At 34.7% G+C, this 15,017-nt stretch overlaps 1 protein-coding gene across 1 annotated transcript in view; it reads left to right on the forward strand.

The window, feature by feature from the left end:
• Tnks (tankyrase) overlaps positions 1-15,017 on the forward strand; it is a 96,582-nt gene that overhangs the window by 35,075 nt on the left and 46,490 nt on the right. Inside the window, exons 8-10 of the mRNA XM_069828229.1 lie at positions 1,977-2,106; positions 4,222-4,320; positions 8,963-9,128. Of these exons, the coding sequence (XP_069684330.1) occupies positions 1,977-2,106; positions 4,222-4,320; positions 8,963-9,128 (395 nt within the window). The remainder of the gene's footprint in view (positions 1-1,976; positions 2,107-4,221; positions 4,321-8,962; positions 9,129-15,017) is intronic.

A 15,017-nucleotide genomic window follows, 5' to 3' on the forward strand; every position in this document is an offset into this window, starting at 1 on the left:
ATGAGAGTCAAGTGACATTGTTCATTTAAAATTTGCTCCCATTTTATCAGTAGAAATAAGAAAAGCTTTCCTATATACTACGAAGCTTTGTTAGCTGACAATAGACAGTCATTGTTGTTTGAAAATTTGCACAAGGTATTCTTTGTGCATTTCAACTCAGGTCTCATAATATAGATATTATGAAAGCTTATGAAAATAAGTTAGCATTTTCTGTTTTGAATGAAATTATGTGCCTTGAAATCCCTTAAATTTCACTTTTTTTCTCTTCTGGTTGTCATTCTAGGTATATTTTATACCTCCAAAGTAAACTATAAAAAAATTTTAATTTGTTATGGCACCGTCATGTCAAGCATATGCCTAGAACAAGAATCCTTTGAGCAGTCTTGAATTACAGACCAGCAAGAGGAAGATCACTAGGACGTCCTAGGGAACAGATGGAAGGAAAATTTTGCAGACTGGAACAGTTCTTTTTAGGACTATTACCTATTAGGAAGTTGATGATGATGATTTTTTTCATTTTTAGGTTATAAGTGCATATTTTATACTGCACATTTTGGCGATTTTTATGGCATAAAAATCCTGGCACTAGTAATGAATATTGAGAACATAGACAATGAAACTGCTTACAGAATTCTACATAAATAATATATTAACGGAATTGTTAAATATTGATCTACAAAAATAAGTTACTACTTTTCAAATATTTCTGTACTTCTACCATGGAATAAGGGGATAGTGCCTTGTTGGTATCACTTGTAAAGGTTCAGATCTGTCTTCGGACAATTGACTAAACAACAACAAGGGAATAGAAATGTAACATTCAGTTATGAAGTCTTTGTGTTTCAGCAACATCAAGGTATTGCATAATTTCAGTTAAAATTGAATGAGAGAATTTGGAAAAAAAAAAAAAAACTTAGACACGTCAAACCTTGTATTTAGAATGGAATATTTTTAAGAAAACAAAATATTTTTGCAACTATTGTGCAAGTTGTGGCATCATCGAGAACAATAAAGTTATTACTGGTAATATCATTTGAAAGAACATAATTATGTTTTTATGCAATACTTTATTTTTTTTATGTAGGAGCACTATGATTATGGCTTCTGTGAAAAAAACTATGTGTAATGAAATCCTATATGTGCACTGCACTGATAAGTATAGTGGCAAAGATTTTATATTTACAAGTTTTAATATCAAGTCTTTATTAGTATTATATTTAACCTTTTTAAATACTTCTCAAGAAAACACTAGGAAATGCCATAAAGTAAAATATGAGACACAAGTGTTTAAGACAGAAGCATGCTGTGATTGTAACAGCTTTCTTTTAAAGGACATAATTCCTTTTGTTTGTAGAGGTAAATGTTATTTTACCCTTTAGGAACCGTGCGTCCATTATAGTCGCCAGCTAGTACTCGTATTATGGTCATGACGTGATATAATGTGTTATAAATTGTGTGTTATATATAAAATACGTTGATGTTCTTTAATTTTATATAACATTAAGTACACTGCACTCGATTAAAACAATAAAAAAAAAAACTTTTTTGTATTTTTTTTTTTCTTCTTAAAAAAGGAGCAAAATCATTTCAACTGCAGTCAACTGAAACCCCATCAGCTTCCATGTGTACCATTACAATGATTGCTTTACATGGTACTACAGGCTCAATTGACTGCAATGGCCGGGACACAAACCTGCGATCTTAGGCACGATATGCTGGCCAGACATATCTTGTGCGTTTAAACTGCTCAGCTAACGAACCTGAGACGAATTTACCCGATTATGCAGGTATACGAACCCCTGGTTAAGAGTTAGGCATTTTCGTGTAATAGTGGCATATGTCTTTTGGCTTCCAAAGGTTAAAGAAAGCGATAAATGAAAACTGTTTAAAATATTCTTAGACCTTGTCTCGTTATACTTTCATTAATTATTTATTTCTTATTGATTTGTTTGTTTACTTATTTATTTAATTTGCAGATCCCCCTTCAGGCAGTGCAGATGTTGAATGTCAGCTGTTGGAGGCTGCAAAAGCAGGGGACTCTGAACAAGTGCAACGACTTCTTACATCTTATCCACAGATTGTTAATTGTAGAGATCTTGATGGAAGGTAATTACAGTAATATTTTGGTAGACATATTTAAAAAAATTAGAACAATTTAGTTATTTTAAGATATCTGTAGTTAATTTTGTTTATTCATATTGTTTTAAAGAAAATTAATTGAACAGAAACCTTTGAATGTACAGTGAGAGTCTTTTAAAACTGTTGTTACTTACATATGCAACTCCTCGCATCTACCGGCATATCCTTCAGTGAAGTTACAGTGTAGTTGTGAGCTGTCTTGAACTGTTGGCAGATCAGTCGAGAATCACACTTTATTTGGGGCAGTGTAGTAATGTGATATGTTGTGCAATGGTTAGATATTACTACTGCTTTATCATATACACATTTTGAAGACATACAGGATGTTTCATAATTCCAATTACAAACTTCTAGGAGTTGTAGAGGGGACTAAGTAGATAAAGTTTTGATTAGGAACCCATGTCCGCAAATGAATCGTTTCGATGCAAAATAAGTTTGAAGATCGAATTGATTTCAAATCTCCCACTTCACTAGAGACAATGAAAATCTTTCTCTGACTACAGGAGTCCCATAAATAAGATTCTTCATGTGACCCCAAAGGAAAAAGTCGAGAGGAGTTAAATCTGGCGACTGTGGTGACCAAGGAGTTGGACCACCTCGACCTATCCACCTTTCCCCAAATGTTTGGTGGAGATTTTCGCAGGTGGCAAGTGAAAAGTGTGCAGGTGCGCCATCATGTTGGAACCACATTTGCTGACGTAATGCCAGTGACAAATCTTCACATAACTCTACAAGTACCTCTTTCAGGAAGGTCAAGTACCTGGGACCCGTTAGGCGGTACGTGGAACCACTCTTGTAATGCACACTGGCAAGAGCTCATTGTCTCTAGTGAAGTGGGAGATGTGAAATCTATTCAATCTTCAAACTTATTTTGCATTGAAACAATACATTTTCGGACATAGGTTCCTAATCAAAACTTTATCTCCCCACTACAAGCCCTAGATGTTTGTAATAGGAATTATGAAACACCCTATATAAAGTGCAAGAAATTATGGAGTTGAAGAAGGCAAAAATTTTACACATAATCCCATCACGAAAAGCAGTATTAGATTTAATGAATAAATTTAACGAAACAGGTTCTGTGAGTGATTGTAAAAAGGAATGAACACTTCATGTGCTGACAGAAGAAAAAATGAATGAGAGAGAAGCAGCCTTTGAATGTAGTGCTCGAAAATTCCTGAAATGTCTAGCACAGCAGATAGGAATTTTATACAACATGCACAGCAGATAGGAAGTTTATACAGCATATACAAGATGTGGTTTCTATATCACACAAAATGAGAACACATTCAGTACATTCTGCGATATATTTTGAGTATTAAATTAATAAATAAATTTATTTAATGTGGAGGAGCTCTGTTTTAAAAGGGTGAAATGTTGTGACTAGTGTCCTGCAATGTGCGAACATGAGAGAGGCAACCAAGACATTAAAAACTTTGACTTATTTCATATGAAAAACTAACTGCAATATTTTTGCTAAAATTCTTAACTGATTAAAACATGAGTGACTGACAGCCAATATTTTTATAACAAGAGGGAACAAACATGACAGACCTCCTCCTGCAGAGCGAACATCGACAAATATGGAACTTTGCCATACTCGACAAACTTGAACCGAACATAGCACCTGTAATACACGATGTTAGTTGTGGCACTGAGAGTTCATAGAAGGAGATGCCAGCTGTTGCGATGAGGTCATGTTGGTAAGCGGCCGACTAGCAAACTGATAGTTTTGAAAAATTCTCACTGTAAACAGCTAATCTGTAGTTATAGTCTAAATTTGTTATTAATTTTTTTTTCCAGTGGAAAATATTGTAGATGTACGAATATGTTTGAGAAGTTGTACTGATTGCAGTATCAACTTGTAATATATATTGAGAACATAGATAGTGAAGCTGCTTACAGAATTTTACATAAACATTTTATTTCTAAGCAATATGTAACAAGTAGTTCTTAGATGAAGTAATACATGATCTGTATGAAAAAAATATGGTTTAAAGTGTTAACTTTCAAAAGGAAAATGTTATACCCTAATTCTTTTGCTGTTTTGTTTAAAATCCATCCCTCATTTTGTGTCTGCAGGCATTCAACCCCTCTTCATTTTGCTGCTGGATACAATAGGGTTGCAGTTGTTGAGTTCCTTTTGGCACACGGTGCCGATGTTCATGCCAAAGATAAAGGGTATGGATTGATATCATCAGCACTATCAGTTTCAGACTGTCTTCATTGAACGTAAATTTTAAACAATAAAATTCTTCCTTTTCATAAGCTGCACTGTAGTTTTTAAATTCTCTTATATAATCAAAACTTTCTACCTCCTTAAGTAGCCTTTATTGTGTCCACTTACTACTTTTGTATATATGTTTGTTTTTGTACCTGCATGATATACTTACACATTATATATTTACTCTTGTATTGATTGTGTTTATCAATATGTAATTATTTTAATTGTCTTCAGAAATAGATCCATCATGTAAACAATATTTACGTAAATTCTTCCTCTCGCCATATTTTTTAAGTTAAACATCTAAAAATCTGGAGAGAATTAGAGATACACTGTAAGTACGTGTATCTTACTATACTAGACCCATCTGGACAAAAACAAAAACTTTTAAGGTGCTTAATAGCAAGATTTGTGGACAGCCTCATTCATTTGAAACTCTTGCTTGTTTACAGATCTTTTCTTTGTATTGGTATTGCAATTCACATAGGGGACTCAAATTTGATCTAGACTTCGTTTGTGAACAATGTAGGAATAACAGTGAATGAAATAGCCAATTACTAACCAAGAATAAAACCAAAATAAAGTTAAAAAGAAAATTAATAAATGTACATGTCGCAAAAAATAACAAAAATTTAATCAGAAGGAGAACAAAAGAAATATTTTTAAAAGATAATCTAAATGTAACAAGTAAGAAAGTATGGAAGAACATACAAGATGCCTAATATAATAATAAAAGCAAACAAAGAAGAGAATGATCAGCAATTCTTTTATTGATCTCCAGACATAACTGTCTAGCTAATCACCCATATAAAATAATTGTGAATATACATAGCCATATTCTGACTCGTGTAGTAGCGTCATGAAGCCAGTTTAGCCATTCGCCATATTGGATTAAAGTTTACAATATATATATTATATATATATATATATATATATATAAAGTAAATCCATGGCGCTAAAGCCATGAAGGGCCAAGACCGACCAGCCGGCTGCTGGCCTCACTCCCACATGCCGAAGCAGAGGTGGATGATCATCCAACCAGAATGGAGGTATCGTGTGGTTAGCACGATGATCCCCCCAACCGTTATAGCTGGTTTGTGAAACCGGATTTTTGCTACCTATCGTAGCTCTCCAAGTGCATCACGATGCTGGGTGGGCACCAGTCCCATACACTGGCCGAAATTTCCTGAGAAAATTTCTTCCCACATAAGGACTTGAACCAGCATGCATTCTGTAACGCGAGTCCTAGGCAGGATGCCTTAGACCACAATGCTATGGGAGCAGGGGACTATATATATATATATATATAAGCTTATAGTACATCCCAAGTATTTGAAGCTGTCTGCTTGCTGTACTGCTTCATTTAGAATTCTCAAATTTACCTTCTTCTATAACAGGGATGTTAAATCGCCTGCATTACGTGCTGATACTACAAGCAATACAAATCCAACAAGGTTCACTTTTCAGCTAGATGAAGTGCAATCATCGATCTTAAGGAAATGTTTTGCAGGTTCTTGAGAGCACGCAATGCAGGCGCTTTGACATCCCTGTTCTATAACCATGGTCTTCGTCCTGTTTGCATTTATCTTCATCCCATGCTGCTCACAGCTATCATTTAGCTTCAGTAACATATTCCTTAGTATCATCTCCTCTTCTGTTAATAACGCCATATCATTAGCAAATCTTATGCACTTTATTCTTATTTCTCCTACTATCACTCCTCCCATGTTCTCAAAACAGTTCTTTACTAAATCCTCCGACTAGATGTTGAACAGTATAGGTGATAAAGGGTATCCTTGATGTACTCCTCTCCCAATTTCACTTCCTTCTGACATTTCTTCTCTTATCCTGACTTTGATTCGTTGTTTCATATGAAAATTACTGAACAGTCTTCTCTCTTTCCAATCCACGCCTATTTTCTTTAGGATCCCCATCAGTTTATTCCAATCCACTCTATCAAAAGCCTTTTCTAGGTCCACAAATACTACATAAACTTCTTTATTCTTCTCTAGGTATCTTTTGCCGATTGTTCATAGCAGTCCAATTGCATCTCTCATACCTTTTCCCTTCCTGAAGCCAAGCTGCTCTTCTTCCAACTGTTCTTCCATTTTAGAATATAAACATTGATTCAGTATTCACAAGAGAATCTTTGCCGAGTGCGATATCAGGCTGATAGTCTTGAAATTGTTACATTTCTTGGCATTATTTTTCTTTGTATTGGAAGCAACACTGTCTTCGTAAAATCTTCAGGCCATTCGCTTTTTTCATACATTTCGTTGCCTAATGATACAGTTTCCTTCTTGTCTTCACCCAAAAATTTCACTAATTCAGTGGGGATTCCATCAACTCCTGTTGCTTTCCCATTCTTCATTTCTTTAAGCACCAGCTCAACTTCTTCCCTTGAAATAGAAAATTCTTTTTCCTCTTTTGATATGGCTTCTTTGTTTTCTATAGCTAAATCATCTGTACGATTTCTTGTCTCATGTAATTCTTCTAATATTTCATCCATCTGTTTAGTATTCTTTGTTTGTCTGTTATTTCATTTCCGATGTCGTCCTCTATCAACCATATGGATTTCCTGTTCTTATTTGTGAAGTCCAAACATTTTACTTCGCGGTGCATTACTTCCGGCATCAGAATAATGGGTTAAATAAATACATACATATTGCACACACTGTAGAAAACATAGGCGTTTGTGAATAATTTGCTCATTCTGATACTTTCTTGGCCAATTCACTCACAGAGATATATTCATCGTTTTTCCTGAATAATTTTTTCAATTTATTGGATCATTTGTTTGTTAACAGAAGTTGCAGAACATGCAGCATGTGATATGTTAGAAACTGTAGTGCATCCAACTTCAAATGATTTGCACCACCTGAAGACCACTGAAAAAGACAAAGAGTTTTCATAGAAATGAGCTGGAAGCCTTTTATAAATTTCAGCACCACCGATTCCTTCCACACTGAGAAATTTAATTTGAGAAATAAATAAAGTCAAGATCAAATTTGAACTGTCCATGTACATTTGAGCATTATATTATGTTATTTTCTGTATTTATGTTAAGTTTATTAATTGTCCTGTTCCTCTTCTTCCCCCCCCCTTTTTTTTTTTTTTTTTTTTTTTTTTTTTTTTTTTTTTTTTTTTGTAACTTAGACAAGTGAAATAAATTAGTTTTAAGTGTGTCATTAATTTTACTGGAACTCATGATCTTTCAATACTTGAGTCAAAGACAGTGTTGTCAGAATCACACAAGCAAAGTTTATTAAGTCGAACTTTAATGGAAAAAACCAGTTACTCTTGTTGATGGCAGTAGTAGCCGAGGGCTTGTTGAGTAGATAAAGTAAATCTGGCATTGTCGCAGCAATAACAGCATTTCTTTTTTTCACGTGTTGATTTTCATCTTCATTCGTGCTGTTGAGTGTGAGCACCACTAACAAGCAAACATTCTGATGGAGACAGATAAAGTTAAATTTTTTTTCTTCCACCATGTTAATAATGTCATAAGAGGTACTCATACAAAGTTTGGCCACCCAAATGCAATTACGAGGCCGTCCAGAAAGTTATTTTCCATGGGGCCATTTACAGAAAAAAAGCACAATTGCATGGAAAGATTTATTGAAAGAGATACAGAAATTGTTGAGCTATTTGTCAACATACCTCCCACTGGAATTGAAGCATTTGTCATACCATGGATCAATTTTTGTATCTTTGTGTCGTAGAAGTCAGTCAGTCACCTGGGATCAGAATCAGCGTTTGACAGCTGTCTGCACCTCTTTGTTGATCCCATGATATGACAACTGTCTCAATTCCAGTGGGGAATATGTTGAAAAATAGCTCAACAATTGCTGTGTCTGTTCCCATAAATTTTTCCAATGAAATTGTGTTTTCTTTCTGTTAACTACCCCTGGTGAACTTATTTTTTTGCGGCCCTCGTAATTACGGTCGAGTGGCCAACATTTGTATAAGTACTTCTTTTGAAATTATATGGTGAAAGAAAAAAATTAACTTTTTTATCTGCCCATCAGAATGTTTGCTTGTAAGATAACAACAGAACATTTCAAAACATCAGAAAGTAGTTTTCATAATAGTACAGCTAAGATGTTTAGACAGGAAAATCTTGAAATCTATGAAGAAGTTCATGGTATAGCAGATGGTGGTAGTAATCACAGAATACATATTATTGCAATAAATAAGAAAAAAGGTGAAGCCTAGGTCATTGACCTACAATTCGTTTTGAGGAAACTATTTCTCAGTAGTTTGATGTGGATGAAGAAAAACAACAGTCCCAGATACAATACAACTGTCCCTCTCTGTCAGACACTCATCTTTTTGTTTTGTTTTTAGAAAACAACTTAAATGGTGTCCATAAATTTTTCAAATAACACATAACATGAAACTATTTCTACTGTTATTTTTTATATCCAAAATGGCATACTTTCTGACATACATTTTTATACAAGTACCCATTCTTGTTAACTAATGTGTCTGTTGGCAAACATGTATGTAGCAGATTCTAAATTAATAATTTCAGTAATAGTAATAATAACAATAACAACAATATTGTTACTGATAACTTGTTTTTTTTTTATCTTACAGTGGCTTGGTGCCCCTGCACAATGCCTGTTCCTACGGACATTATGAAGTTACAGAACTTCTTGTGAAACATGGAGCGAGTGTGAATGTAGCAGACTTGTGGAAATTCACTCCACTTCACGAAGCTGCTGCCAAAGGGAAATATGAGATTGTCAGGCTCTTACTTAAGGTTTGTCTTGCATGATTGCAATATTGAATGTGTATGTGGTTGTATTCACTAATTTCAAATTGTTTGATACTGGCAAATTGAACCAATCATAGATTATGAACCGTACCAGAATATCTCGTCAGATCCTAAATTAGGTACCAACCAGCGGCCAAGAAATCCTTCAAACATTGAATAGAGACCGTAATGGACCCCAAGGTCGAAAACATGCAAGGATGATGATGATGATGATGATGATGATGATGATGATGATGATGATGATAACACTTCAGGTGTGGTCAGCTAAGACCATCCAGAAATCTATACTAATAATAAATCTGTAGCCGAAATTTTTCTGGTAATTTTCGATTTTCCAAAAATAATTGGTCCTAACATATATAATTAATCACCCTGAAACCGAAAATCGCTTTTTTGAAATTTTTGTTTGTATGTCTGTCTGTCTGTATGTTTGTTACCTTTTCACGCAATAATGGCTGAACGGATTTCGATGAAAATTGGAATATAAATTAAGTTTGTTGTAACTTAGATTTTAGGCTATGTGGCATTCAAAATACATTATTTAAAAGGGGTGTTATAAGGGGGCCTGAATTAAATAAATCGAAATATCTCGCTTATTATTGATTTTTTGTGAAAAATGTTACATAACAAAAGTTTCTTTAAAAATAATTTCCGATAAGTTTTATTCCTTGAAAAATTTTGATAGGACTGATATTTAATGAGATAAATGAGTTTTAAAATTAAAATAACTGCCATCTAAGGCCGTGTAATGAATTAAAAAACAAATGACTTCGTCTATAAGGAGCCTTGGACAGCAACAATCGAAAGCTATGAATCATAGCCTACAGAGAATGTTTCTGTGTTTGTATGAAGTGATATCGGAAGCTCCGATTTGTATAATTAATTATTAATTCACCATTGGAAAGTGTAGTTTCTCTAGATGGACATAATTCTGTAATGTTATTACAGTAACTTCTGAGTGAATCGAGGACAGGTAAGATTAAAATAGCTTTTTATGCACAGAAAACTTGATAGTCTGTTCTGTACATTCGTTTCCTGTATTTCCTAAAATAATTTTTATGACCAAATGAGTGGTCTCTGGATCAAAATTATCGCATTTTAATTATGCAAATACAATTTAAATTAAGTAACATAATAAACGATTTATCCTTATATCAAACACGAATGTTCCCTGGATCAAATGTCCTATTTTAATTATATTTATTTCTAACGGGTGCAGCGGAGCGCACGGGTACGGCTAGTGTACAATAAATTTTTGTCCATTGTAAAAGTACCAAATGTAAGCAGGTGCAATTTGTATTCATTTCTTGTATTATTGGGGGTTTTAGTTCATGAGATGACTGTGTAGTGCACTAGTGCAGCACTTAAAATATAGTTTCATAGTAGAAGTCTCGTAGTAGAATGCTTCCTAATTAAAATAGCTGTCTATTTTGACATAGTTTTGTTTATGTTTTCAAATTTATTATTCATGAGAAGTCAGTTGCACATTACTACACAGCTTTGTTTTGTCAGGCAGAATTTTTGTCAGATATATCTGACTCCCCTTATTACATCATTGCAGTGTGACACCTTCAAAATAGAAACAGTAACTGCACAATCTGAACACTGTCCAAAATGAATAAGAAATTATGTTCTGTGTATTTAGGTGCAAGATTGTGATCCCATTAATTTTGATGAATATGTCAAGCAGATGAGTGAATATAATGAGGCATGTGAGAACAAACATATGTGTATATATATGTATATATATATATATATATAATTTTAGTAGGTTATTTTACGACGCTTTATCAACAGCTTAGGTTATTTAGCGTCTGAATGAGATGAAGGTGATAATGCCAGTGAAATGAGTCCGGGGTCCAGCACCGAAAGTTACCCAGCATTTGCTCATCTCGGGTTGAGGGAAAACCCCGGAAAAAACCTCAACCAGGTAATGCCCTGACCGGGAATCGAACCCGGGCCACCTGGTTTTGCAGCCAGACGCGCTGACCGTTACTCCACAGGTGTGGACTATATATTTTACGTCAGGTACTTTCTTACAGTGATCAAATAATAGCTTTGTAGTATAGAGAATTTTGTTTCTGACGTGGTAGCAACTGAATAAATCTTGCAAAGAATTTTTATTACCCTGAAAACATTCGGCCGATATTAAGCCCGTGAATCTTGGATATAATGACAAAGTGTAATAACTTCTAAACCAGTGATAACCAGCTGGTGGTTAAAAGTAAACTATATTTATCATCATCATCGTCATCATTATTAGCCTATTAGTTTTGACCATGTTCTTCCTGATACATACACCAGTATTCATTATTTCTGATAAATATTTGGAAGTGAAAGATATGTTGAAAATTGTTACAAAATGTGTGAATTTCATCAAGAGGAAACTGATCTTTGACACATGGGAAGTTTCTTTATTTCTTAGGACTGGAATCAGAGTATGGTGATCTGGTTCTGTAAAAACGTAAGTGCATTGGTTGAGCAAGGGAAATTGTCTCAAAAGAGAATTTTTAATTTTATTTTTTAACACATCATCGAATTCTAGTATGAAATTATTAAAATAAAGGTTTCGAAAGTGTGACAACAAAGTTACAGAATCCGGAGTTCAGTTTCAACTCTCCATTCCCAGCAGACATTACCTACATTTCAAAGGACGAAATCAAAATATTTCGAACTTAGTTGGCCATTTTTATGGTTTCATCAATAATTGTATGAATATCTTCAAATCAAATGTTTGTAAGAAGAAACTTAATATATTATTTAAAAGTCATATTGGAAACCGATAAGCCAGTATATTAAATAAGGGTAAACAGGGCCCGTCTATGCTTATCTTTAGAACAATTAATATAAAGTTATTTGTCACATTTTATTTAAGTTGAACATTTTCGGCTCGACAGAGCCATCTTCGGAAGCTATGCCCTTGAATACATATGGATTAGAGTGTGCGTGTGTATAATCTGATATAATATAAACACTGAACAAGTTGCAAACTTCTGTTATAAATACAATTGTAAGATCTGTTAAAATATGATTAAATAAAACATCAATAAAATGCTTATATAAGCTGTTACATCAATAAAATATTAAAATGAAGTGCGGACTACAGCTTGTTGAACCGTCTGTGGCAAGGGATGATTCCAATGTAGTAGCCTATATTGTGTGGAGATTAAAGACAGTTGCCTTCTAGCCACAAAAGACATCGGAACCATCACTGTAATGCGCAAGTTTTGATGGTGAAATCATTGCAATAAATGAATGTCTCAGGAATCTTCTATACCACATCAATAAATTTAGGAATGCAGTTATATTGTCAGACTCCAAAGCAGCTATTCTATCAATTGTCTCTAAACACACACCTTCATCTCAAACAGCAGAAATAACTAAAATGCTCTCTCAATTATTATCACTCAATAAAAGAATTGTATTCCAATGGATACCATCCCATTGTGGAATCCTGGGAAACGAGAATGTGGATGCTTTAGCAAAGAAGGGCAGCACTGCTACTTACAGACCTGTTACTACATCTACGTATTACTCTGTGAAGAGATTTATTAAATCTACATACTTAGACTTCAGCAAACAAAATTTGATAACTCAATCCCAAGGGAAAAAATGGAACTCTCTGCATCAAAATCCACAGTTAATTCCCTATTTACCACGAAAATCGTCTGTAGCTGCATTTAGATTGGCAACAGGCCATGATTGTTTGGCCAGACACCTGCATAGAATTGGAATATATCAGTCCCCAAACTGCCCATTGTGCAACTCAAACCAAGAAATGGATTCGGAACATCTCAAAATCTGTGCTTCAGTGGCTAGTCATGATAATATCTTTGAAAAATATTGGAGTGCAAGAGGTCAAATGACTTTATTGTCAAACGCCTGGCATTAGAAAACAACAACAACAACATTCTTTGTGTTTAATCGCCACACAAGATACTACATTGGAATCATGTGGTTTTCCATCTCTTGCCTTCCAACCACCAAAGACATCGGAACCATCACTGTAATGCACATTTTTTATATTTAATCTCCACACAAGATACTACATTGGAATCATGTGGTTTTCCATTCCTTGCCACAGACGGTTCAACAAGCTGTAGTCCGCACTTCATTTTAATATTTTATTGATATAACAGCTTATATAAGCATTTTATTGATGTTTTATTTAATCATATTTTAACAGATCTTACAATTGTATTTTATAACAGAAGTTTGCAACTTGTTCAGTGTTTATATTATATCAGATTACACACACGCACACTCTAATCTGTATGTATTCATGTATTCAAGGACATAGCTTCCAAAGATGTCGAGCCGAAAATGTTCAACTTAAATAAAATATAACAAATAACTTTGTTAATTGTTCTAAAGATAAGCGTAGACAGACCCTGTTTATCCTTATTTAATATATTATGTTCCATTGTATAAAGAAGTGACAGAATAATTTCCTGTTGTTAATATGTCCTTGTGTAGTAAACTGAATAAAACATGCTGAACGAAGGATTTGTCATTATGCAAACACCACATGATCCATTTGCAGTAAGCTGTCCTCTTCCATGGATCATCTTGCTTTGTGTGTACATGCTGCAATTTATAGGGGTGGAAACATGCTGATTTCAATATCCCGCGAATAGATTCTCTACTAATACCACTTTCTTGAGCCACATAGTACACTGACTCTTTAGGGTTGACCAACATGTTTGCAATGACATCCATTAAATGTTGCTCATAGGTGTCTGATTTAGGACGACCACTTCATTTCATGTTGAGCACACTAAGCATTGTTTATCTTTATGTAAAAACTGTGTATACATTATACTGGTGTGATGGTTTTGAAATGTCTGACTGATGATGAAACTCATCTGCAGCTTCTCTTGTTGTTCTGTGATTGTCCCCACAAATCAGTACTAGCTTCACTCGCTGTTCAGGAGTCGACATGATTTCTTCTTCAACTCTAAGTTAATATCAGTTACAACTCAATAATGTTCTCTCCTTTAGCTCTCGGTAACTTCAAGCAATAAACTAAATAAAACACTAGCTGTAGCATAGTTATTAACCATGGCCTACTACATGATTACATCGCAAAATAATACAGGGTTGTTTCCGATCTCTGATAACGAATTTGAATGACATCATGTGCATCAGGAGTCACACGACAGCTGAACTGTGGCTCGAGGTGACAGACCAGTAGTGAGTGATCTCATAGTCAGAGTGTATGACGACTCACAGCAGAAATTCCCAAGAAAATCGAGCCTTTTTGGGAGGGGTACATTACGACCCGTTCCAATGCCAAGTACAGTTAAGTGAAAATAAAAGAAGCCTGCATTAAACGAGGTTTAGTTATTTCCAAGAAAGGCATCTTCTGTGTACTTAATAAGATTGGTAAAGCTCGAATGGAATTAATTTGTATCATCTCATGGTGTGCGGCGACTTGTGACAGGATTTGCTTGTTTTTTCCACTCTGGAATTAATCTCATCCGAGCTTTGCCAGTCTTATTAGGTACACACAAGATCCCTTTCTTGGAAATAACGAAACCACGTTTTTTGCAGGCTCCTATGACTTTCATGTAACTGTACTTGGCATCAGAAAGGGTTGTTATGTACCCCTCCCAAAAACGCCCGGTTTTCTTGGGCATTGCTACTGTGATACACCATGCACTCTGATTATGAAATCACTCACTACTGGTCTGTCACCTCTCGCTGCAATTCAGCTATCTGTGTGATTCCTGACGCACATGATGTCATTCAAATTCGTTACCAGAGATCAGAAACAACTCTATATAAACGAAAGATACCAGTCATTTCCAAGCAGAATAATGCATTCCATTTAGCAAGTGACTTTTGTATCCAGGTTCAATTCTAGACACGGAC

The sequence above is a fragment of the Periplaneta americana genome, chromosome 6 (assembly GCF_040183065.1).
Source record: "Periplaneta americana isolate PAMFEO1 chromosome 6, P.americana_PAMFEO1_priV1, whole genome shotgun sequence".
NCBI lineage: Eukaryota > Metazoa > Arthropoda > Insecta > Blattodea > Blattidae > Periplaneta > Periplaneta americana.